This window comes from Chrysemys picta, chromosome 1 (assembly GCF_011386835.1).
Source record: "Chrysemys picta bellii isolate R12L10 chromosome 1, ASM1138683v2, whole genome shotgun sequence".
Lineage (NCBI taxonomy): Eukaryota > Metazoa > Chordata > Testudines > Emydidae > Chrysemys > Chrysemys picta.
The window spans coordinates 197271901-197297001 of NC_088791.1; the positions used below are offsets into that span (position 1 = coordinate 197271901).

The following is a 25101-nucleotide window of genomic DNA, read 5'->3' on the forward strand; positions in this document are numbered from 1 at the left end:
TTTTTATCAGAAAGCAGAACACACCTTGTGCAGTCAATATGAGGAGAAAATCCGTCCCTGTATTGATCTCATTGACTCCCTGAGAGCCCTCGGAGTAGAAAAGGACCTGGCTTTGCCAGCAATTGCAGTGATTGGAGACCAGAGTTCTGGAAAAAGCTCTGTTCTAGAAGCCCTGTCCGGAGTCGCTCTTCCTAGAGGCAGTGGTAAGAATTTACCTCTCAGCTTTTCATATCCGAAATCTGATATTTCCCTGGGTCACAGTGGTGTGTTGTTCTGTAAAGGTGCTGGAGGACTGCTTTGAAATGAGGGGGAGCCTGTGATCTGGGAGACTGAACATGGGGCTGCAAGGCAGGAGACCTGGGCTATGTTGTCAGCTCTGCCAGGGACTTCTCATGTGACCTTGTACAATTCACTTCACTTCCCTGATCTTCAGGTACCCCTTTCTGCAAAATGAGGATAACTGCAATATATTTACACACCTATGTAATGAGCTTTGAGCTCTTCAGATGAAGAGCACAAAGAGCCTACTCTAGAGGTCCTTGAACTCCAGTGGAAAGACTATTATTGCAATGAACATTACATTTGAGTCCTACTATTGTGTAATGGCAAAGTAGTAGTAGTAGTAGTACCTTTGAATATGATACATGTTGAAAATCAGCTAAAGACAATATGTTGGTACTGTATTTCAATGGCTTCCAAAGAGGAGGGAAACGTGTTTCATTCTTCATACTCGACTAGTGCTTTATGTTTGTTTAATTTGATAGGTATTGTTACCAGATGTCCTTTAGAGCTCAAACTGAAGAAAGTGCATTACACGCAGGAATGGAAAGGAAAAATTACTTACTTGGAGATAAACCAAGAATTGAATGGTCCCTCTGAAGTGGAAAAAGAAATAAGGAAAGGTAAATGTAACCTGGGACGTAAATAACATGCTTTGAATCTTGTATTTCCTTGTGGCCCTGATTCTGCAATGATGTCTGTGTGGGCACAGGAGCGTATTGCAGGATTGAGGCCTGTGTTTGCAATGGCATCATAAAAAGTGGGGATTTCTCACTCTTCTGTTCTGGATGTTTGTGCCTAGTTAAGACATTATCATCACTTACGCTTTTCTATAGCTCCATAAGTGCATAGTGCTTACAATAAGTAACATTTGCAAGTGGGCTCCCTGCTCAGCTGGCCAAATAACAGATTTATTGGTTCAGTGGTGATTTTGGGGGAGGGGGGAAATCTTGTTTTGGGTCAAACTGAAAATTGTCAGTGAATTGGGGGAAAAAAATTGTTTCAGGTCAAATAAAACATTTCCTTTCAACCAACTCGAAACTTGTTTATTTGATATCAGCCGTTTGGATGGTTTTGAAATAAAATGGGAGTTTAGTTTTGAAATTTGTTTTATGTATTTTTAGCTGAAACCATTTTGTGAAATTGACATGAATTTGTGAAATGTTTTGGTGTCACCAAATCTACATTTCTCGCTTAAAAGAATGTGTGAAAAATTTCACCCAGCTCTACTCTGTGCTTCAAGCCAGACATACACTTATGCTGGATGCTGACAGATTAGCAGCAAGCTTGTGGTGTAACACTCCTGTTTGTTGAGGCTGATATTTGCTATTCCCTGGGCCAAGTCTTGGATATTGTTGTCCTTTACAGTATAAAAAATGAAGACGAATCTTTATTATTTTATACTATATTTATAAATCTTCTTTCAAAGCTAAAATGAAGGGATAACTTTTCTGAGACCACATTTTATATAGAAATAAATTTAGCAATAGGTTTTTTCTTAATCCACGTCATTTTCTAGTCTAAATTCCATGACGAGCGTCTAATCTTTGCTTTTGTGTCTCCTTCCTCTAGCCCAGGATGCAATGGCTGGTGAAGGAGTGGGCATTAGCCAAGAATTAATTTCCCTAGAAATTAGCTCCCCAAATGTTCCAGATCTGACACTGATTGATCTGCCAGGGATTGCTAGGGTGGCTGTGGGGAATCAGCCAAAAGACATTGGAAATCAGGTAAAGTATGAAGCAATTCTAGACTGGGAAACTGGTAAATGATGGCAAAAGAAATAAGTGTCTTGATCTGCATAATCTTCTGCTTAATGATGGCACAGAACAGACAGATATGTAATTTACCAAGAAGAATTAAGATATAACAAAATAGGGTTTTAGTGGAGGAAGTGCTAGCATTGAGAAGGATGTGCCATATACAAAAGGGGGGGTAAAATCTAGATTCTGTAGACAAGAATATTTGTTTGAAAATGTCTTTGTGCTCTAATGGAACTGTGTGTGTGTGTGTGTGTTTGTTCGTTCACCTTGCAGAGGTTTCAGCAGAACTGGTTACAGGGATTACAAATTCCTAGCACGTGCTAACGTAAGGTGCAATGGACTTGCTATCAGAAGCTCTCGGGCAAATAGTGAAGGTAGAGCCCTGGCCATCTCACCAACACATTCCTGCCCATCCCCATTAATTCTCCTCCAGCTTTCCTTTTTATTTTCCATCCTTCCTTTTCCCTACTCTATTCTAATTGAAGGAGAAGGTGGTTGTTAGATTTTCTGTCCATTCAAAATCTCCCTTGGACTCAACCAGAATTGAGAGCATCTGATCTTTACATCCTCAGTGGTGTCCCAAAAGCTGACTCTCTTCTGGGGGAAGAAAGAAAAATGGTCTAGAAAGCTTTTCTGATTCAAACACTGATGAGGATGATAGTCAGCCTGCAGAAATTACTTTGTGTGGCTTCACTGAAATTTTTGATCTAGTGTTTTTTTATTTTTGTAATGACCCTCTGACATTTACACTGAGGCAAATGACTTCTCATTGTCTCTTTCAAAACAGTATTTTAAATGCATGGGAAGAGAAGGTGCACATCTGAAAATGGCATGCTCAGGGCTTCCTTATGCCCCAGCAACCCCTGAGAGTCATGGTCCTTTGAGGCCATGGGCATCTGGTATAAAATAGAGCAACTCTGAGGCTACCCTAATTTATGCTCAGTATCAGTCCACTGACTACCAGCCCCAAGACTGAGGGGATACACAAGTGTGTTAAACTCATTTGCACTCATCCACCTCCTGAGCTGCAGCTCAGGATCTGGGCCTAAATGTTAAATTGTGAGACTTGTTATCTTCAAGTTTTCAATAGCATCATAAAAAGCTAAAATTTGATGTTGCTTAATCATTCCTAATTTAGTTCTAAGTGTACCTGCTTGGACTTGTAAACCTATTACAATAAGACCATCATAAATCTTATTCTGTGCTTTTAAACAATGTTGTCCAAGTTGGTCAAATGCAGTATGTTTACATATATTTATTAACACATTTAATTTTACCTTTAGATGATAAGATTTCAAGCTGTATTGTGTTCTTCTAAAATTCTCATGTAAGTTTTTGTCCCATAGTCACATCTGTAATACTAATGTCATGCTAGCAAATCTGACCACAAGCCAGCTTGTTTTAGGAACATAAACTTTGCAGTACTGGACCCAAACCACTGAACCAATAAGTGATATCCAGTGCCTCCGGCAGTACTCAGTGCTTTGAGGCAAGTGAAAAAACACCATAATGCACCTAGGCAATTATTCAGGGGGCGGGGGAGCTAAATTCCTTTGAAAGCTATGAACTCTAGAAGAACCAAACCTACCACTTGTAATAGGACTTACCTACCACAGCCTATGTGAAGTAATACACTTTTATTACATTTCTTATTTCATTACAGATCATAAATCTAATTAAAAAGTATATTTGTAAGCAACAAACTATAAATCTGGTAGTAGTACCAAGTAATGTGGATATTGCAACTACAGAGGCCCTAAGAATGGCTAAAGAGGTGGACCCTAAGGGGGAGAGAACTCTAGGTAAGTAAAGATGCATATATTTAAAAAGAAAATGGGATTGGGTTGTGCAAAAAGTCATTGTACTTGCAAAGAATGTTCAGTAATAAACACTGGAGAGGTTGAGCATTTTCTACCAGTTACCCAGGTTGCTAAAAGAATCATAGGAAAGCAGCAAAGGAACAAAAGATTTGTATTTTGGTGATGGGCTTGCTATCATTTGAAATCCACACAGGATTTTCCTATCAATGCTTCGTTTCAGAATCTGAATTTCAGGTAAAAAAAATCACAAATGCTTTAGGGGAAAATGGCTAAAGGAGCGACCAACCCCTGCCCCCGAATTTATGAGCATTATCCTATTCTGTAAAATGTTCCTGCAAATGTCTGTTCTGATACTTTGTGAGCCTAGAATCATTTGGGAATTTATTTTAGTGACTCTCCAAGGAGAATATACTCTTGTGTGAAAATCCTTTCCTGGGCACTCCATGGCATTTAGCCCTCACAAGTTCTTTAAAATATATAGTGTAGTATATAGAAATCTATGGAAAGAGGACATAGGTGCAAGTGTGCTACATTCATAGTGCATTAATAAGGTAGTAAACATCAAGAATTCAAAAAGAAGTATATTAGACAGTGGGTCAGATCCTCTGTTTCAATGGAGCTACTCCAATTTATACCAGTTGAGGATCTGGCCCTGTGTGTGGATAATGATATATACACACACACATAAATTCCCAGAGTAAAGCTATGTTAAGATGGAGTTCAGGTTGGGCGAAGAGATCAGTAATTTACAGTAAGTAAAGATTACACTGATGTACTTATCCAAAAACCAAGCATTATAAACCAAGGAAATTCAGAGATAAGGTTAAACTTAGAAGAAATACAAATATGTTAGGGTATGGAAATCCACAGGTAAGGCACCCAAACAACCTTAAATCTGACCTGTAGAGACGCCATGGAAAAGCTATATGGTTATGACTGAGGCACTTTAGTGTCCCCAGGTTAAATTAAACTGATTTTTAAAGACACATTAGAATTTGTCTTTTTTTCTTTCATGGTGAAAACTCTGTTTTGTTCCTTTACTGAGATTATTCAGGATATCAGATAATATAGGACACTAAGTGTTAAATTTCTTAAGGACCCATTTTAAAATAATTTTAATTCATCAACTAACCAATTTGCTTGTAAATTCTTAAAAAAAAGAGTAAATGCTGTGATTTGGAGGGGGGGGAGGCTGGATCCCTGCTTTAAATGCAAAAGTCAGCTCAGTCCTAACTGTGGCAGCACGAGTGGTGCTTCCATCTATAAAGTGTGTCACCTCTCTAAATACAGTAATTCTTTTGTCACTCCACAGGGATTCTCACAAAACCCGATTTGGTCGACAAGGGAACCGAGAGCGATGTAGTTGACATTGTCCGAAATCTCAGCATCCCCCTAAGGAAGGGCTACTTGATTGTTAAATGTCGTGGGCAGCAAGACATCCATGACAACTTGACACTGGCCTCTGCAATTCAGAAAGAGAGAGAATTCTTTGAGGAGCATGAATATTTTAGGTAGCTTTAAAATCAATACACACTGAATATTGGACAGGTTTTTCCCTATTAAGAGTTTTTTTTTTTTTTTTTTAAATCACAGAAAATTGAGTAAATGCATGCCTTTATACATCTATACAATGGTTAAAACCAGTCATTGGGACACATTATGAGTTGGACTATGCATGCACAAAGGGAAGTAGCTGGAGTAAGTATATGCCTCTACGTGGGCTCTTCAGGCTTTGGGTGCAAGCACACAGGAGTAAGTGGAGGTACTTGCTTGCTTACACCCCAACTGGAGCAGGTGAGTGGTGCCTTGGCTTTATCACCTTACTGGCCAGGATAGACAGGAGTTCACTTGTGGTTATGGCCATCAGTAAATTACCACCCGCGGAGGAGAAGGCGTAAGCAGGGGAGGAATTGTGACTCAGCGGTGTGTCTCTGGGTTATAATGCCTCCTGGGGAGGTGCAGCTTACACACAACCTCTAGTTTAGCATTGTACCTGAAGTCACAGTCTAGCCATGTGTTGTTGTGCATATAGAACAGAGTAAATTCACTCATTCAGGAATAGAAGTAGTTCACTGACAATGGCGTGGAGACTTTTGATACACTTGTAGTTGAAGTAGTTGAGGACCTAGCTAAACAATGTGATTCTCAGTGTTAATATTGATGTTGTGTAGGCAGGCGTTCCACCCCAGGACTGGTTAGACCAGGCCAGGACTGTGAGGCAGCTCAGATCTGGTTGCACACTTAGCCTGGGAATTACAGTGCAAAAGACAACTACAGTCCTGTCTGCACCCAGCTGCCTGAATAAAAAAATAATCTTTTCATTCATCACCACCAGCTAATCTCTATTATCAGAGACAAAAATCTGTTCATCATTGTGGTGTGTGAGCACCATACAAAATTCCATAAATCCACATGGGTGGCATATACACAGACCTAAAATCCTCTTTTCTTCCTCTTCCCAAGAACAGACAATGTCATAATCAGCATCTTATTAATACTTTCATCAATAGATCTCAAAGCGCTTTACAAAGTTGCTCAGTATCCTCTCCATTTTACAGATGGGGAAACTGGGGCAGAAAACAATGAAGCAACCTGCCCCAGATCACCCAGAAGGCCTATGGCAAAGTCAGGAACAGAACTGAAGTCTAGTCCTGTGCCAATAACTGATTTTTTTAATTCCGTCGCCAATTATTTTCCTGACAAAATGAATGAGTTGAAAACATTCAACATTAAACAAAATATTTGTTTTGGAGCGTTTTTAATCTTTTTTATAATTTTTTAAAAATACATTGAGTGAAATTCCAAAACAAAATATTTTTCGGAAACAAAAATTCCCCAAAATTTCTTTTTTTTGACATTTCCAGACTTTTTTTAAAATTGACTGAAACAATTTGCCAAAGTTGACCTGAATTCACCAATTGCTTCAGCGAACCCGAATCTACATTTTTCAACAAAAAAAATGATTTGCATGAAAAACTTTACCCAGCTCTATCTACATCCTCCAAGTCCCAGTTCAGTGCTCCATCCAATAGGCCACACTGCTTTGAAGAGAAACCTGTGTTCTGCTTCTCTTCTTCCATTTCAGGAACAGAGTGAAATGGTTATTAATTAATTATTTCTTATTGTTAGTTCTACAAGAACAATGGGAGAGCTTTCATTTTTGTCTCCAGAGCAGCCAGATTTGTAGTTGCTCTCAGCTCTTGTTGAAGGGAATGCCTCCACTGATGGCTATCAGCTCAGGAGGCTTTCTCTCTAGGTCCATTAATCTCACCCTGGTCTTTGATAGCTCCATCATCCCTGAGGATCACAGATGCTGTAGAACGGGGGCAGGCAAACTTTTTGGTCTGAGGGTCACATCGGGTTTCCGAAATTGTATGGAGAGCCAGTTAGGGAAGGCTGTGCCCTCCCCAAACAGCCAGGCATGGCCCGGGCCCCCCCCTGGGACTCCTGCCCCATCCAACCCCCCATATTCCCTGTCCCCTGACAGCCCCTGGAACCTCCGTCCCTGACTGCCCCCCGCCACCTATCCAACCCCTCCTTTCATTCCTGACTATCCCCCTGGGACCTCTGCCCCATCCAACCACCCCTTCCTCCCTGCCCGCCCCATGCCGCCCCATCCAACCCCCCCTCTCCTTCCTGACTGCTCCCCAGGACTCCTCCCCCCATTCAACTCCCCCCTTCCCTGCCCTCTGACCACCCCGATCCCTATCCACACCCCCGCTCCCTGACCACCACCCCGAATTCCCCTGCCCTCTATCCAACCCTCTGTACTCCCTGCCCTCTTACTGCGCTGCCTGGAGCACCGGTGGCTGGCGGCGCTACAGCCGCACTGCCCAGAGCCCCAGGACAGGCAACCATGCCACATGGCTGGAGCCAGCCATGCCACCACGCAGCACAGAGCACCGGGTCAGGCCGCGGCTCTGCAGCTGTTCTGCCCAACAGGAGCTCGCCGCCCAGAGCATTGCGCTGGCGGCACAGTGAGCTGAGGCTGCGGGGGAGGAGGAACAACAGGGGAGAGGGGCCAGGGGCTAGCCTGCCGGGCCAGGAGCTCAGGGGCCAGGCAGGAGGGCCGCAGTTTGCCCACCTCTGCTGTAGAAGGTCTTGGTCACAGATAAAGTTTTCTGAGAGCGCCTAGGTCCATTTTATTTCTCCAAAAATTCATGCTGGAAATGTTATTTGCACACTTGCAAGAAATAATTTGACCATTTTTAATACTATTAGTAAGTATGTATATAACTGGCCAGATTGGTCAGTATCTGTACTGTAGTGAAGTACTCTGGAATCCTTTGGGATGAAAGAAGGAATTCTTTGGGATGATATTATTTATTGTATTCTTTAATCTCTTTCAGTATTCTTTTGGAAGAAAGAAAAGCTACTATCCCACTTTTGGCAGAGAAACTTACACAGGAACTGATAGAGCACATTAATGTAAGTTAGCAAACCTGGACTACTGGCTCTTTAAAAAACTATTTGGTGAACACACGAAAGAGCAAATGTTGTTTGGCTCTTTTGCCAAGATATTTATTTAAGCAGTGTAGTAGCAGGTCAGAACTTTCTGAAACCTTAACTAGCTTGTAGAAAATAAATATAAAGGAGACCTTTTCTCATAAATTCATATTTTTAGCTAATAGTTTAGCACAGGAGTCGGCAACCTTTGGCACATGGCTCACCAGGGTAAGCACCCTGGCGGGCCGGGCCGGTTTGTTTACCTGCCGCGTCCGCAGGTTCGGCCAATCGCGGCTCCCACTGGCCGCGGTTTGCCGCTCCAGGCCAATGGGGCAGTGGGAAGCGGCACGGGCCGAGGGATGTGCTGGTCACTGCTTCCCACCACCCCCATTGGCCTGGAGCGGCAAACCACGGCCAGTGGGAGCCGCAGTCGGCTGAACCTGCAGACACGGCAGGTAAACAAACCGGCCAGGCCTGCCAGGGTGCTTACCCTGGCAACCCGCATGCGAAAGGTTGCCAACCCCTGGTTTAGCATAAAGCAATTTACAGATCTGTAAGAAGCATTAAGTACATTTTTATATGTATCCCCTGATTTAAACCGGGGATTAGGAGATCCATACCAGCTTTATGTCAATGCCTTATATATGGATAAAATAGTCTTGGCTAATCAGAGGTTTTGCACACTATTCTCTTAGATTGGGTTGCGGATAAAAACATTTTTGCCTCACCTTGTTAATACCAAGTGACAATTCACACTTTCAGTTGTAGGTTAGTGATGACCCAGGATTCACTTCAGAAAATCGCTAGTAGAAAATTATAATTGTTCCATGTAGTATTATACATGTAAGGTTCCCCCCCCCCCCCCACTAAAGAAAAACCAAACCTTTTACTTGGGACCATCTTACCAGTTGTTTTATTTCTTTTCAATTTGTAAGCACCTGGAGGATAATAGGGTTATCAGGAATAGCCAACATGGATTTGTCAAGAAAAAATCATGCCACACTTACCTAATTTCCTCCTTTGACAATGTTACTGGCATAGTGGATAGGGGAGACGCAGTAGATATTGTATATCTTGATTTTAGTAAGTCTTTTGACACAGTCCCACATGTCATCCTCATAAGCAAACTAGGGACATGTCGTCTTGATGAAATTACTATAAGGTGGGTGCGCAATTGGTTGAAAGACCGTATTCAAAGAGTAGTTATCAATGGTTTGCTGTCAAACTGGAAAGGCATATCTAGTGTGGCCTCATAGGGGTCAGTCTTAGGTCCAGTACTAGTCAATATTTTTGTTAATGACTTGGGCAATGGAGTGGAAAGTGTGCTTATAAAATCTGTGGACAACAACAAGCTAGAAGGGGTTGCGAGTACTTTGGAGGACAGCATTAGCATTCAAAATGACCTTGACAAATTAGAGAATTGGTCTGAAATCAACAAGATGAAATTCAATAAAGACAAGTGACAAGTATTTTATTTAGGAAGGGAAAAACAAATGCATAACTGCAAAGTGGGAATCACCGGCTAGGTGGTAGTACTGCGACTAGGTGGTAGTACTGCTGTAAAGGATCTGGGGGTTATAGTGGATCACAAATTGAATATGAGTCAACAACGTGATGCAGTTGCAAAAAAGGCTTAAATCATTCGGGTGTGTATTAACAGGAGTGTCAGATTGAAGACATGGGAGGTAATTGTCCTTCTCTACTTGGCACTGGAGAGGCTTCAGCTGGAGTACCGTGTCCAGTTCAGAGCACCAAACTTTAGGAAAGATGTGGACAAATTGGAGGCAGTCTAGAGTAGAGCAACAAAAATGATAAAAGGTTTAGAAAACCTGACCTATGAGGAAAGGTTTAAAAAAAACCAAAACAACTGGCTATGTTTTTAGTCTTGAGAAAATAATAGTGAGGAGGGACCTGGTAAGTCATCAAATCTGCTAAGGGCTGTCATAAAAAGGACTGTTATCAATTGTTCTCCATGTCCAATGTAGGTAGGACAAGAAGCAATGGGCTCAGTGTGCAGCAATGGAGATTTAAGTTAGATATTAGGAAAAACTTTCTAATTCTAATGATAGTCAAGTTCTGGAACAGGTTTCCAATGGAGGTTGTGGAATTACTATCACTGGAGGTTTTTAACAACAGGTTGAACAAACACCTGTCAGGGTTGGTCTAGGTTTACTTGGTCCTGGACAGAGGGCTGGACTTAATGGCTTCGCAAAGTCCCTTCCCACCCTACATTTCTATGATTCTATTATTTTTTCCCCACAGAAATCACTACCAACTTTAGAAAATCAGATAAAGGACAAACTCCGGGTGGCAAACAACAAGCTACAAACATATGGCAAAGGTGTGCCAGAATCAGTAGAAGAGCAGATGCTCTTCCTAGTAGATGTGAGTATAAATATGGATCTGGTAACTCATTTAAATAAAAACCATTGGTTGGCATTTGGAATTGTGTGGATATTGCAAGTTGGTCTCTCTTTCTAGGCTGCGTACTCAGTGTGTTGCTTCATGAAATCACTAACTACAGATACATCCATATGCACTTTTCTTAACATAGGAGAACTAGGCCATGAGCATTACTCTCAATTCCCGGTCTTCATAAATACAGAATATTTACTCACCAATAAAATAAACCAGATTAAAAATAAGATTGTTCCTGTTTTATCAATGTCAGCTTTGATAATACAATGGGTGAATTACATTTGGTTGCATTAATTATATCAATGCACTGAAAGTCGCTGGTAATAGAAGATGCTGTATTAGGCAAAGGCGTAATAGAAATCAAGAATAAGTAGTTGTATTCCATATTTACAAGGCCATAATATTTTGCACAAAATTTCAGTGATTTTTAAAAACAACATTGTTTTCCACCTGTATTCTAACCAGCCCAGGTAATCCCATACTACCTCTTCACAGCCACTTCTCAAACAATCCCAGCAGTGTGCAGTGAGTAGGGATCAGGGATGTGTGCTAAAACAGAGCTTCTCAAACTTTAAATCCGGCGTGGCTATATTTTAATACAGAGACTGCCTTGTGCATCACTTCCACTCACATTCAGAATAACACGGCATTCTGCTACAGCAATTGCTTACATGGAAAAACAACATTAGGGAAGTATTCAATATATTTTTAGGTTTCAGAGTAGCAGCCGTGTTAGTCTGTATCCGCAAAAAGAACAGGAGTACTTGTGGCACCTTAGAGACTAACAAATTTATTTGAGCATAAGCTTTTGTGTGCTACAGCCCACTTCATCGGATGCATGTAGTGGAAAATAGAGTAGGAAGAAAATGGTATGGGGAAATAGTTTTATTTTGTGTAATGGGCCATCCACTCCCCGTCTTTATTCAAGCCTAATTTAATGGTGTCCAATTTGCAAATTAATTCCAATTCAGCAGTCTCTCGTTGGAGTCTGTTTTTAAAGTTTTTTTTGTGGTAATAGTGCGACTTTTAGGTCTGTAATCGAGTGGCCAATATTACCACAAAAAAAACTTTAAAAACAGACTCCAACAAGAGACTGCTGAATTGGAATTAATTTGCAAATTGGACATCATTAAATTAGGCTTGAATAAAGACAGGGAGTGGATGGGTCATTACACAAAGTAAAACTATTTCCCCATGCCTTCCTCCCCCCCCTACAGTTCCTCACATCTCCTTGTCAGTGGCTGGAAATGGGCTATTTTCATTACTACTACAAACAGTTCTTTTTTTTCTCTCCTGCTGATAATAGCTCACCTTAACTGATCACTCTCCTTATAGTGTGTTTGGTAACACCCATTATTTCATGTTATCGGTATGTGTGTGTGTGTGTGTGTATATATATATATTCCTACTCTATTTTCCACTACATGCATCCAATGAAGTGGGCTGTAGCCCACAAAAGCTTATGCTCAGATAAATTTGTTTAGTCTCCAATATATTTTTAGTTTCTTTTGATGAAATTTAGCTGCTGGAAACCAGGAGGATTATTGTTATTCATTTGTATTACCAGAGCATCTAGGACAGCCCAAATTGAGATCAAGACCTCATTAGGCTAAGCACTGTACATTCACAGACTAAAAGATATTTGCTTCCCAGAAGAGCTTGCAACCTAAATAGACAAGGCAAACAAAGGATGAGAGGGAAACAGACCCTGAGAAATGAAGTGACCCGCCCAAGACCACACAGCAAGTCAGTGGCAGAGCTGGGAATAGAACCCTAGGCCACCTCCTTGCCCTAAACACTGAACCTCAATGTCCTCAGATCAGCAGCAGGTCATAAGCTGTGTATTTCAGCACAGTAGTGCTCAGACTGCATGGCCTATGAGCTCCGACTGCATCTCAGAATGTCACTTCCACAACTGGAGCTACAGGCAACCTGCAGAGTGTGAATTCCATAGTTTTGCAGGGAGCAGTGTGTAACATTTGCTTCAGCATTTCCCCTCCCTGCTGCAAAGTTTGGGTTATGTATCATTGCAAACAGCTCAGGGTCTGAATTTAGTCCCCTGAGTGTTGTTTAACTGACAATTTCCTGTCTCTTTACAGAAACTCAAACTCTTTAACCAGGACATCATGAATTCAGTGCAAGGAGAAGAAATTGTAACTGATAAAACAAAACAAAGACTATTCACAAAAGTTCGCAAGGTCTTTAATGAATGGGAAACCGATATTAATAACAGTACACTGAAAGGTAAGCACCAAATGTTGGCACTTGGCCTGAAAGTTGTTCTGCGCTGACAGCAGGGCCGTTCCTTAGGGTTACCATACGTCCGGATTTTCCCAGACATGTCCGGCTTTTTGGGCCTCAAATCCCCGTCTGGGGGGAAATCCCAAAAAGCCGAACATGTCCGGGAAAATCGGGACATGCGGGGCCGTGGGTGCTGGGCCGGGGGCCGGGCCCGGGCCGGCGGTGCTCGGCCGGGGGCTGGCCTGGGGCCGGCACCCCAGGGCCCGAGCCGAGCCAGGCTGGAGACGCCGGGGGGGGGGGGGGAGACTGGGCCGTGCCTCCTCCCCCCATCCCCCAAGCTTACCTGCTGCCTGCTTCAGGCTTCCCGCAAATCAAATGTTCGCGGGAAGCAGGGGAAGGGGTGGAGTTGGGGCGGGGCTGGGGGCGGGGCCGGGGCCCCGTGGAGTGTCCTCTTTTTGGACACTGAAAATATGGTAACCCTACCGTTCCTAGCTATTCTGGGGCCCTATGCAGTCCCCCCATGGGGGGGGAGGAGGGCAGGCCTCCGTGGGGGGGAGTGGGGCTGGCTTGGGGGACAGGGGAAACCACCCCCCAGCACTCACCAGCGGCATGGCTGGGGCCGGGCCGCTGCACTTCCCGCCACCAGTGAGTGCAGGCCCAGACCTGTCCGCTGTCCTCAGGGGAGTGGGGACGGGGCTGGGGCGGAGCAGGGGTGGGAAGAGGTGGGGCTGGGGCAGGGAAGGGGTGGAGCAGGGCGGGGGCTTTGGGGAAGAGGTGGGAAGAGGCAGGGCAGGGGCAGAGCAGTATGCAGCTGCGCAGGGCACCAGGAAATGTGGTGCACCAAATTTCCTGGTGCCTACGGAGCTGTGTACTTTGTGTATGGGTAAGGACGGCCCTGTCTGACAGACAGACATCTGTGAGTGCCCAGAGCCCTAGTGAAATCAATGGGGCTCCATATGGGCACAAAGGTCTGCTTGCATGGACCGGCTTGTTCTTGTTGGGGGGCCCTTATCTGTCATTAGAGATTAGTCCAAAGGACAAATTCCAAATCTGGATCCAAGACTGTGTAAATTGTACGGGTGTTAATTACAGAGTTTAGTGTGACCCAGTCACTACTTTTAATGATCTCTACTCTCGCAGTTCTGTTCTACCTGAAGTTGTACCAGCCCTAAAAATTAAGGCTAATGAAATTAAATCCTTGCAGAGATGCAAGTTAGATTCCTGGGTTGTTTCGAGCTGTTTGTTTCCATGACTGTTAGCAAGTTGACTTACCAAAGTCATAGACACACACTACCTGCAGTACTCCAGAATTTTGATTTATTTGCTAATACTTCTCCAGGAATGCCAGTTTGCCAGGGTCGTCCCTAGCTATTTTGGTGCCCTACGCAGCCCCAGGCCTCTGCAGGGAGGAGTGCGGGGGGGCTGGCTCCAGGCCTCCGTGGGGGACGGGGGGAAGAGGGGCTGGCCACTTCCTGCGGAAAGTGGAGTGACCCGGCCCCAGCCTGCTCTGCTCCCCTGGCTCCCAGGCTTGCTAAAGGTAACACAGCCTGTCAATTACTCCAAAAGTGATTGTGAATCTCTCTGCATGCTAAACAACATTACTGTAATGTTAAATTTGAGATAAGCTGTGTTTTTAAAATGGTCAAATGGAGGTAGATAGCCAAGTGCCTTAGGCCCCTTTGGTATCTCAGCCTGTTACACACAACTCAGACAATTCAGAGATCCTTCCTGCAGTGACTTTAACTCTGCCCCCTCAAATATCTACAGCACTACAGGCTTCAAAACTTTATATCTACAATCGTCTTATTCCTTAAGCTAACCTGAGGTTTGCTGTAGCTGTTTTGCATCCAAATAGACACATGAGAACTAAGAAATAGTTTTAGCCACTTATTAAATCCAGGCCTTTTCACATAGATTTTAGTATAAAAACAAACACATCTCGCATTATTAGAAATAACAGTGCTGTTTTCACTGCTGTAGTAAAAGAAATTATGAAAGAAGAAGTGTGGGGCTTTGAAAATCACTATCGTGGAAGAGAGCTCCCAGGTTTTATCAATTACAAGACATTTGAGGCCATTGTGAAACAACAAATTGTGCTGCTGAAATCACCAGCTATCATGATACTGAAGACAGTGACTGGTGAGTTTCATTCACTGAGTTTGCCATAAACTTTGACCATATTCACTTAGCTGCTTTTATAACCGCTTAGCTTTAATTCATATGGAAAGTTTTTAGGGGGCAGATGAGTTTTGGGGCTACAATCAGAATGATGGTAATTACAACTTGTGGAGTGTAGCTAACTGGTAAAATATTGAAATATTCAATCCTCCCACGTACTGCTTCAAATCAAATATACAAATGCAAATGTTTTCACTGAGACCATAAATACCAAATCATATTTTTAAATGTAAGTAGGAGAATAGTATAAATTAGAGCAGGGGTCGGCAACTTACAGCACGCGTGCCAAACATGACACGCAAGCCGATTTTGAGTGGCACGCTGCTGCCTGCCGCGGTCCCAGCCCCCAGCCCCACTCAGCCCCCTCGCCCACCGCTCTCCCCTGCGGGGGCAGGAGGCAGAAGCTTGGTCCTGCAGCAGCCAAGCTTCCCTCCTCCCCCGCTTCTTCCCCCAGCGTGGTGCTTTCCTGCCCCTCCTCCTCCCTCTCCCTGCTGCCGATCAACTGATGGCCCTTGCGAGCGGGAGGGGGACGAGTGGCAGCGTGCTCGCTGCTCTGTAGAGGAGGCAGAGAAGAGGTAGGGACGGGACCTTGGGGAAGGAGGTGGAACAGGGTATATCCCTTCCAGCCCCCTGCCATGAGCCGCTTAGGGCAGGGGGCTGGGAGCACCTCCACGAGTCGAGAACCCTCTGCCCTGAACCCCCCACACACACACACCCAGCCTTCTGCCCTGCACCTCCACACACCCCCAGCTCTCTGCCCTGACCTCCCTCTCACACCCAGTCTTCTGCCCTGTACCTCCACACACACCCAGCCCTCTGCCCTGACCCCGAACCCCCCCCACCCCAAGCCTTCTGCCCTGTACCCCCACACACACCCAGCCCTCTGCCCTGACCCCGAACTCCCCCACCCCAAGCCTTCTGCCCTGTACCCCCCCACACCCCCTCTGCCCTCACCCCTGAACCCCCCCCCCCAGGTCTGGGGTCCTGGCTCACGCCCCCCCCCCCCCCCCGTTCTGGGGTCCTGGCTGCCGGCCCCTTGCCAGCCGGTGTCCCGGCTGCAGGCCCCGCTCAGCCAGCTGCCGGTCTAGGTGAACAGAACCCCAGGCTGGCAGTGGGCTGAGCATTTTAGTAAGATCAGCATTTTAATTTAATTTTAAATGAAGCTTCTTAAACATTTTGAAAACCTTGTTTACTTTACATACAACAATAGTTTAGTTATATAATATAGACTTATAGAGAGAGACCTTCTAAAAAATGTTAAAATGTATTACTGGCACATGAAACCGTTAAATTAAAGGGAATAAATGAAGACTCGGCACACCACTTCTGAAAGGTTGCCTACCCCTGGATTAGAGAGTTATCACTAAAATTGTATCAAATTTAAAGTAGCAATATATTGCTACAAACTGTGGAAGTATGATGCAGATAATTTTGGTGGAAGTGTCAAATTCATTTTACTCTGTTTCGTGCAAATGCCATTACAATCTCCACAGGACCCATGGACTCAATATGATTTTAGTAGCAGTGCTACAAGTCTTCCATACCCAGGCTCCAAATCCCCAAATGGATTGGACTACTCAAGTGTTTAAAGATAAGAATGTGTTAACAGAGTTTTGCTAGACTAGGGCCTCAAAGGAGAATGAACTGAAAATACTTAAAGTTTATAATTAAGTTTAAATATTTTTATTCAACTTATTTGCAAGTGAAAACATTTATAACCGCCTGGAACACAAAATAATACACATCACAAAACCATCACCCACACAGAATAGAAATGCAGAAACCAAGAAGCTTTCAAATTAAAACATTATTTAAGCTACAGCTGAACCCAATTTGTTAATGACTCATACAGTTCTTATATTTATGCTGATAACATGAAATTATAGTTATTCCTCCTCTCTCTTTTTAGAGCTTGTACGAGAAACTTTTACTGAAATTGCCATGCAACACTTTGAGAACTTTTTCTATCTTTTCAAAGAAGCTAAGGTAAGGGGCTATTTATGGCAGTGGTTCTCAACCAGGGGTACATGTACCCCTAGGGGTATGCAGAGGTCTTCTGGGGGGTACATAAGCTCATCTATTTGCCTAGTTTTACAACAGGTTACATAAAAAGCACTAGCAAAGTCAGAAAAACTAAAATTTCATACAGACAATGACTTCTTTATACTGCTCTATATACACTGAAATACTCTTCACACAATGCACTGTCAACCTGTGGAACACTTTGCCAGAGGATGTTGTGAAGGCCAAGACTAGAACAGGGTTAAAAAAAGATCTAGATAAGTTCGTGGAGGATAGGTCCATCAATGGCTATTAGCCAGGATGGGCAGGTATCGTGTCCCTAACCTCTGTTTGCCAGAAGCTGGGAATGGGCGACGGGATGAATCACCTTGATGATTACCTGTTCTGTTCATTCCCTCTGGGGCACCTGGCTTTCGCCACTGTTGGAAGACAGGATACTGGGCTAGATGGATCTTTGGTCTGACCCAGTATGGCCATTCTTATGTTCTTAAATATAAGCACAGTATTTATATTCCAGTTGATTTATTTTATAATTATATGGTAAAAATGAGAGCAATTTTTCAGTACTAGTGTGCTCTGACACTTTTTTTTTTTATATATTTTTATGTCTGATTTTGTAAGCAAATAGTTTTTAAGTGAGGTGAAACTTGGGGGTACACAAGACAAATCAGACTCCTGAAAGGGGCACAGTAGTCTGGAAAGGTTGAGAGCCACTGATTTATGGTATCTTATACCTAAATCATCATTAATTGCATGTGCTTAGAACTATCTTTACTCTTGGTCAATCTATTGTCTAGCTGTATAACTTCCCACTGATTGGTAAAATGTCTACCACTGTATTCAGCGAATGGTGTAAAGCTACATAGTGAAGCAATAGATCTATAAAAGTGAGGGTGCTGAACAATAATGCTATGAACTTGATGGCATGGGCCTGATTCTGATCTCACTTAACTGGTTTTACACAAGTGTAACTTCACAGGCCTCCATAGAGTTACTCCAGAATTATGCTGAGACCAGAATCACAGTTAAACTCATCAAGTCCCACTGGATGCATAGTTTGTAGGACTTTGGTTCCCTGATTGTCCCACCAATTCTCCCTTTGACAGCAATCTTCACATGTAGGCTGGCAGTTAGTCTGTCCTGTGAGGTCTTGCCTCAGATATACAAAGCACAATTAGCAGAGACCTTGACTTTATTTAGTTTCGTTCAATGCGAGATTGTTTGTTAATAGATGCATAATTTAATCATAGAGGAGATTCCTGACTCTGAAGGTGTCACAAAGACTTGGGTGGAAGGTGCAGCTGCTGCTTTGCCAGCTCACTCCATCTGCATTCTCAGTGTGGTCTGAAAGGCTCAGGGTGGTAGTATAGCTTCATTCTTTGCATCTGACTTCAAAAGTGGGAATCTCCCTGCTCCTGAGTGTGTGTTTGTGGGATGAGCTTAACCTAGTAATGACGTGGGGGGGCTCAGATTAGTCTATTGCCCCTCTGCATTTCCAGCCAAGCTGACTACAGCTTTGTGCAGCCTGCGAATGAAATCACTGAGGCTTGTTGTTCTGGGTGGCTTTGATGTCTAGCAGAGGAAAGCTGTATTGAGTCAGCTTGGTATCTCATGTCTGCCTTGACAGTCAGAGATACAATGTAGGTTGTATCTGGATCTATGCTTAGAGTGGAAAATGCTCTACAGCTGTTTTTTGAGCGGGGGTTGATGATTCAGTGAGTGTCTAATAACACCTTTGTCATGATTGGACCCTTTGCCTCTACAGACTGAGGTCAGTGCTGACTGTTGCTTCTTTTGGGGAAGTAGATACATTTGAATGGATGCTTAAGAGTCATGAGTCGCTTTATAAATTGTTGGGTGGTATTGGGTCTGCTCTATTGATTTGTCTTCTATTTTTAAATCACAGACTAGAATTGAAGACATAAAACAAAAACAAGAGGAGGAAGCTGAAACTGTAATTGCCAATCAGTTCAAAATGGAACGCATCGTTTACTGTCAGGACAGTCTTTACCATGAGGATTTACAGGAAATTAGAAAAACTACTGAAGTCCTCCCTCTTGGTGTTGCTGTTACTCGTGTTAAGTCTATTGCATCTCAAAAACAGTATTCCATTGATGAAATGGCTTATCACTTGAATGCATATTTCAAGGTGAGTTTCTTGTCTGTGTATTTCCCCCCATCAGTCCTACTTTGTAGAACATAATTACCTGGGTGGAAATGGACAGCTGAAATTTAAGGAGAGGGGTGATTCCTTTACTCGTAGCATTTTTTTTAAAGAAAGTAGTAGTGCTTCGAGTAAATATTGGATTAACAGTACTGGGCACAGAAGACCTTTATGGACAACAAATGTTCAAATATCCCTAGTTGTAGTCATTGCTTTTTGGCACTTGTTCCCATTACTGTTCACGATTTGCAGTAAGCTATAGAATAACCACTTGCTGCCAGGTATAATAGTGTGCCCTATTGCTAGGAGTGTTGTAACATTGAGAAGTCATAACCTCAACATGAAAGGGAGTTAATTAACTATACTTTTATATTCCCAGCCTAATAGCTAGAAAGTCTCTAAGTGGAATGATCACTTGTAAAATTGCAGAATCCTATTTTCTGTGTTTCCCTCATATATCCTTGACTATTGATGCATCATCCTATCGATAATCTTCTTTTTTCTTAGGGTGCAGGCAATCGTCTCTCCACTCAAATTCCTTTGATTATTCAGTCCTACGTCCTCCAGGACTACACTGAAAAGTTACAGAATGCAATGTTGCAACTTTTGCAAGATAAAGATAAGTTCAGCATTCTTCTTCTTGAGAAGAAAGATGCTGCCACTGAAAGGAAAAATGTGAAAGAAAGAATTAAACGTCTGACACAAGCTCGACAACGCTTAGCAAAGTTCCCAGGTTAAAGCAGATGTGCTAAGCAATAGCACTTTTCCTTATTTCTCTTATGTGTGAGTTAGTTAACCGAGACCTAAATATTCAGTGGGAAGTGTTGGGTACTCAGGACTTTTGAAAATCAGGCCACTTATTACATGTCTAAATATGGATTTTGGTGCTTAACTTTAGGCTCCTGTTTTTGAAAATCCTGTTTTGTGACCCATTCACCTCTAATTGGGAATAGCCTGCATAGGGTAGAGGGGTACCCTTCAAATTTCAGTGTATGGAGTTCCTTGTGGATTCTCCTGTCTTCAGGGGAGAGTTCCCTTGTAACACTGGCCACCCTGGATCCCTGATCCTGGGGCAAGGAAATAAAGTCTCAATTTCCTGCCAGAACTCCTTTGTCTGTGCCAGACCCGTATTACATTCCCATCCCACAGTATCTGAGACACCCATGCAGAGGCATCTTCCAGCTGCACTGCTGCCCAGCTCCCATGATCCCCTGATAGCCTGTCTCCTCACATGTCAGCTGCATCTAGTCAAGAACCCCCTTCAAAGGGATTTTTCCAGTAATGGAGAGGGACAGCAGCCTAAGGCCTGGTCCACACTAACCCCCCACTTCGAACTAAGATACGCAACTTCAGCTACGTGAATAACGTAGCTGAAGTCGAAGTACCTTAGTTTGAACTTACCGCAGGTCCAGACGCGGCAGGCAGGCTCCCCCGTCGATGCCGCGTACTCCTCTCGCGGAGCAGGAGTACCAGCGTCGACGGCGAGCACTTCCGGGATCGATTTATCGCGTCTAGACAAGACGCGATAAATCGATACCAGAAGATCGATTGCTTACCGCCAGACCCGGAGGTAAGTATAGACCTACCCTAATTTACTGCAGTAGTTAGTTTTGCTTAGCCCTGTACGTTTCTGAAGGGAGGGAGAGGATTCAGCAGAGCTGACCTACTCCACTAGCAGCCGTCTCCAAATACACAGAACCGGGAGCACATGGAACTCCTGTTGTGGGCCTTCATACAAAACTCTCCCTCATGAGGAGAAGGAGTTTCCTTATCATGCTGGGAGAGAGGTCCTTCTCCCACATTTCTATAAGGGAGGGGACTACCAATAGGGGAGTTTAGGTTTGTGGTTAGTGCTTTTGCCTCCTTGTGATGCTTCCAGCTAGTGCTTTTGCCAAGGTTTTTAGCATATGCTGCTTTAAACTTTGATAATCATGTGGTATGTTATTTAAAGCCTATTCCTATATATTGCATAGTGTCCTCTGGAATTTGAGCTGAGTTACATATGTGAGTGTAGGTTGGTACTGTGTGTGTGTATTTTTGCTCTGGGGACTCAGTGGAGACTTCCGTTTGATGAAGAATTATTCTGAGTTGGTAAATAAATAGTTGAAAGCAGCAGTGTGTGTGTTTTTTGTCTTGCATGGTATTTCACAATTCCATCCACTCTTCAATTTATTCTATAAGCATACAATATTTTTGGAAGTCAGCTGGGGATTTTAATGAAAACTCTTTTACATAAGCAAGATGAAATGTCTGACTCTATTCAGCATATTGCCTCGTTCTATAATATTGCATCCTTGAGTGCAATATGCTTCTGTAAGGCATCACGTTAATGTGAGATGTCTTGAGATAGCCTTTCCATGCATGATACACAGAGACATCTGCACCTACTGGGGACATTGGAACTATTGGTTCCCAGGGTAAAACTACTGAGGTCAAGATATTTTGGGTAGAGAGTCCTTGACAGTGGTCCCGCAGAAGAAATCAGATTATTTCCAAATCTGACAATGCTCAGAACATGTTGCAAAACTCTTCATCTTCCAAAAGCCTTCTTGCATGAGAAGAAACTAGGCATTCAGGCCAAGAAACTGGCAGCTTGGGATTGTTGTGCGTGATTACAATGTGGGGAATTTGACTCCCACTTGTCCTTTATTTTATTATGCCCTCAGTGTCTATGGTTACAAACTAGTACACAGTTACCTGGCTTGATGAGAGCCCTACTGGACTTGTGATTATAAGTCCTTTTCCTACTTTGGGCTGTGTCTTTAGTTGTACTGAGAGCAAATTTACAGGTTGTCTTCAGTCTGTCATGGTGACCTTTGACCCAGTCATCCAAACTGGTCACGTCGTCTTCTTCAGGATCCTCTCTGTCCAAAATATCTAATGGCAACCTGGGATCTCTCCTGAACATGAGATAAAAAGGAGCATAACCCGTTGACGAATGGATATGGCTGTTCTAGGTCAACACCAGCTCAGGGAGATGTTCCTGCCAGGTTCGCTTCTTTTTTGGGCGGGAGTGAACTTAGCATGTCATGCACTGTCCAGTTAAACCTCTCACTGAGCATCTTCTTGCATATGATAGGGTGGTGGTCAGCTTTTGCCTATGCTGTACAGTTTGCACAATTCAGACATCACCTCTGACTCAAAATTCCTCCCCTGATCCACAAACCAGTGTTTCATGAGAACTTCGGCCATTGTCCACACCGTATGGTTTCTAGTTGGAACTGCGACATTGAATTGGGTAAACATGTCCATGAGAACCAATATGTTCTCAGACCCCCTCTGAAGATCTCTCTAGCCGTGTGTAGCCCATTGCTAGGACCTCCATTGGGACAGTCACACTAGTACAGGTTAAAGGGGCTCGGGTGGGAGGAAACACACATCCTTTGTTAGGGCACACCGTTTGCACTGATGGATCCCTGATTGTACTTCACTACCCATCGTGGGCCAGTAATAGTTTCCCCTCAGCACCTCGATTGCTCCTGTCTCCAAAATGCCCCCCATGATCATGCCTGGCTTCATAAACTTGCCAGCGTAGTGACACAGGCACCACTACTTGCCACACGTCTGCACCATCTCAGGGGGTGATAGATCATCTGGAGCAGCACTCTGTGGGGTAATCTAAGTCGTTCCTACTGTCTGGCCAACTTCTTAGACTGGGGGTATCTGGCCCCAAATGTGCAGTCTGGTCTCGTTTGGCTCGTGACTGCCACTAAGACAGGTCAGACATCGCCTTCTCATTGCAGAGTTTGGATCTCCTCCCATGAGTACTCCAAGATTATGGCACTCACCTTTTACCAGGTTTTGTATTGCATTCTTTACCATCACTTCATTCTCGGGCTTTGGATTCTCTAGCCACAAACAGGTCTGCACAACATCTGCAGAAATGACCAGCAAGTCTTTTTCCAGATCTTTGCCCTCTTCTGAGTCCTCCTGTAGAGGCAATCTAGATAGGGTGTCTGCATTGAAGTTCTGCCTTCCAGGTTTATGCCATCTTTTCATATGTATACTGCTTACTGTATTTTTCACTCCATGCATCTGATGAAGTGGATTTTAGCCCATGAAAGCTTATGCCCAAATAAATTTGTTAGTCTCTAAGGTGTCACAAGGACTTCTCATTGTTTTTGCAGGTTTATACTGTAATTCAAAAGTGAATTCAGCAAGTTGGGCCACCCACCAGTGTTCAATTGTACCTAAGTTAGCCATTGAGAGGTATCAGAGTGGATTGTGGTCTGAGATCATTGTGACCTTAGAGTATGCTAAATAATCCTTAAATATTTCAGCCCACTTCAAAGGCCAGCAGATCTAGTTTAAAAGCACTGTAGTTTTTGTCATGTCTTTCTGACCTCTTCAGCCCTCAGCTCACATATGTGATCATGCACTTGGCCCCCTCTGGCTGAGCACTGCACCCAGGTCATGCAAGCTTCCATTGGTTGTCACTATAAATGGCAGGCTAAAGTCAGGAGATGCAAGCACCATGGGTGCCAGGTTTGTATCATTTTTGGTGGTGCTCAAGCAGAGCCATCCCGGCCATAGGCAACCGCCCCAGGCCCCGCACTTGTGGGGCCCTGTGCTTCAGGGGAACGTGGGGTCCAGGGGGGCCTGGAGGGTTAATGGGGGGCCTGACGCCAGCAGCAGCGAGCAACCCGGCCCCAGACCATCCTGCCCCACCTCTTCCTCTAGGGTTACCATACGTCCGGTTTTTCCCGGACATGTCCGGCTTTTCGGCACTCAAACCCCCGTCCAGGGGGAATTGCCAAAAAGCCGAACATGTCCGGGAAAATGCTGGCCAGGCACTTCCCCTCCCGCGGCGGCTCTGCTCCTCCCCTGGTTCTTCGGCTCTGTTTAAGAGCCTAGCTGCCCGAGCGCTATGGGCTTCAGGCAGCCCCCTTGCCTCCGGACCCCAGCCGCTGGCTGGGCACTTCCCCTCCTGGGCTCCGGCGGCGCAGGGTCCAGAGGCATGGGGGCTGCCCGAAGCGGTAGCACTGGGGCAGCTCGGCTCTTAAACAGAGCCGAAGAGTCAGGGGAGGAGCAGAGCCTCCGGCCACGGCGGCTCTGCTCCTCCCCGCCTCTTTGGCTCTGTTTAAGAGCCGAGCGCTACGGGCTTTGGGCAGCCCCCATACTTCCGGCCCCTGCGCCGCCGGAGCCCGGGAGGGGAAGTGCCCGGCTGGGGGCGCAGGGTCCGGAGGCAAGGGGGCTGCCTGAAGCCCAAGTGCTACCGGCTTCACGGTTTGCCGGGCAGCCTCCAGACCCTGCGCCGCAGCTGGGTGCTTCCCCTCCCGGGCTCTAGCTGCGCTGGGGAAGCGCCGGCCGGGGGCGCAGGGTCTGGGGGCTGCCCGGCAAACCGTGAAGCCAGTAGCACTCGGGCAGCCCTTTCCGCATGGCTGGGAGTGGGAGGGAGGAGGGGGCGGAGTTGGGGCGAGGAAGGGGCGGGGCTGGGGGTGGGAAATGGGCAGGGCCAGGACCCGTGGAGTGTCCTCTTTTTTTATTTGTTAAGTATGGTAACCCTACTTCCTCCCACTCCAACCCTTTCCCCTTCCCCTTCCCCTTCCCCTTTCTCCAAGCCCCCGCCCCTGAGCAATGCCGGAGAAGGCTGGGGCCAGGTCACTCGCTGCTGCCGGCACCAGGCCCCCACACTAACCCCCCAGGCCGCCCTGGACCCTGCGTCCCCCTGAAGCGTGGGGCAGGGGTAGGCACTACCATGTTGTGCGATGGACACTTGACAAAATTACCAGACTTAGTGACGGACATTGGTGGAGGGGGCGGGGGAGTGTAA

The 25101-nt window shown here is 44.7% G+C and overlaps 1 protein-coding gene across 3 annotated transcripts in view; it reads left to right on the forward strand.

Moving 5' to 3' along the window:
* Positions 1-21440, forward strand: part of LOC101939760 (interferon-induced GTP-binding protein Mx1-like) — a 41305-nt gene extending 19865 nt beyond the window's left edge. For all 3 annotated transcript variants that reach the window (XM_065577574.1, XM_005304461.3, XM_005304460.5), the window contains exons 3-14: positions 11-203; positions 765-902; positions 1852-2006; positions 3703-3841; positions 5172-5370; positions 8209-8287; positions 10568-10690; positions 12823-12967; positions 14945-15103; positions 17052-17128; positions 19071-19313; positions 19836-21440. In XM_065577574.1, coding sequence (XP_065433646.1) covers positions 11-203; positions 765-902; positions 1852-2006; positions 3703-3841; positions 5172-5370; positions 8209-8287; positions 10568-10690; positions 12823-12967; positions 14945-15103; positions 17052-17128; positions 19071-19313; positions 19836-20066 — 1881 coding nt within the window. In that variant the 3' untranslated portion in view covers positions 20067-21440. The remainder of the gene's footprint in view (positions 1-10; positions 204-764; positions 903-1851; positions 2007-3702; positions 3842-5171; positions 5371-8208; positions 8288-10567; positions 10691-12822; positions 12968-14944; positions 15104-17051; positions 17129-19070; positions 19314-19835) is intronic.
* Positions 21441-25101: the final 3661 nt, after the last annotated feature.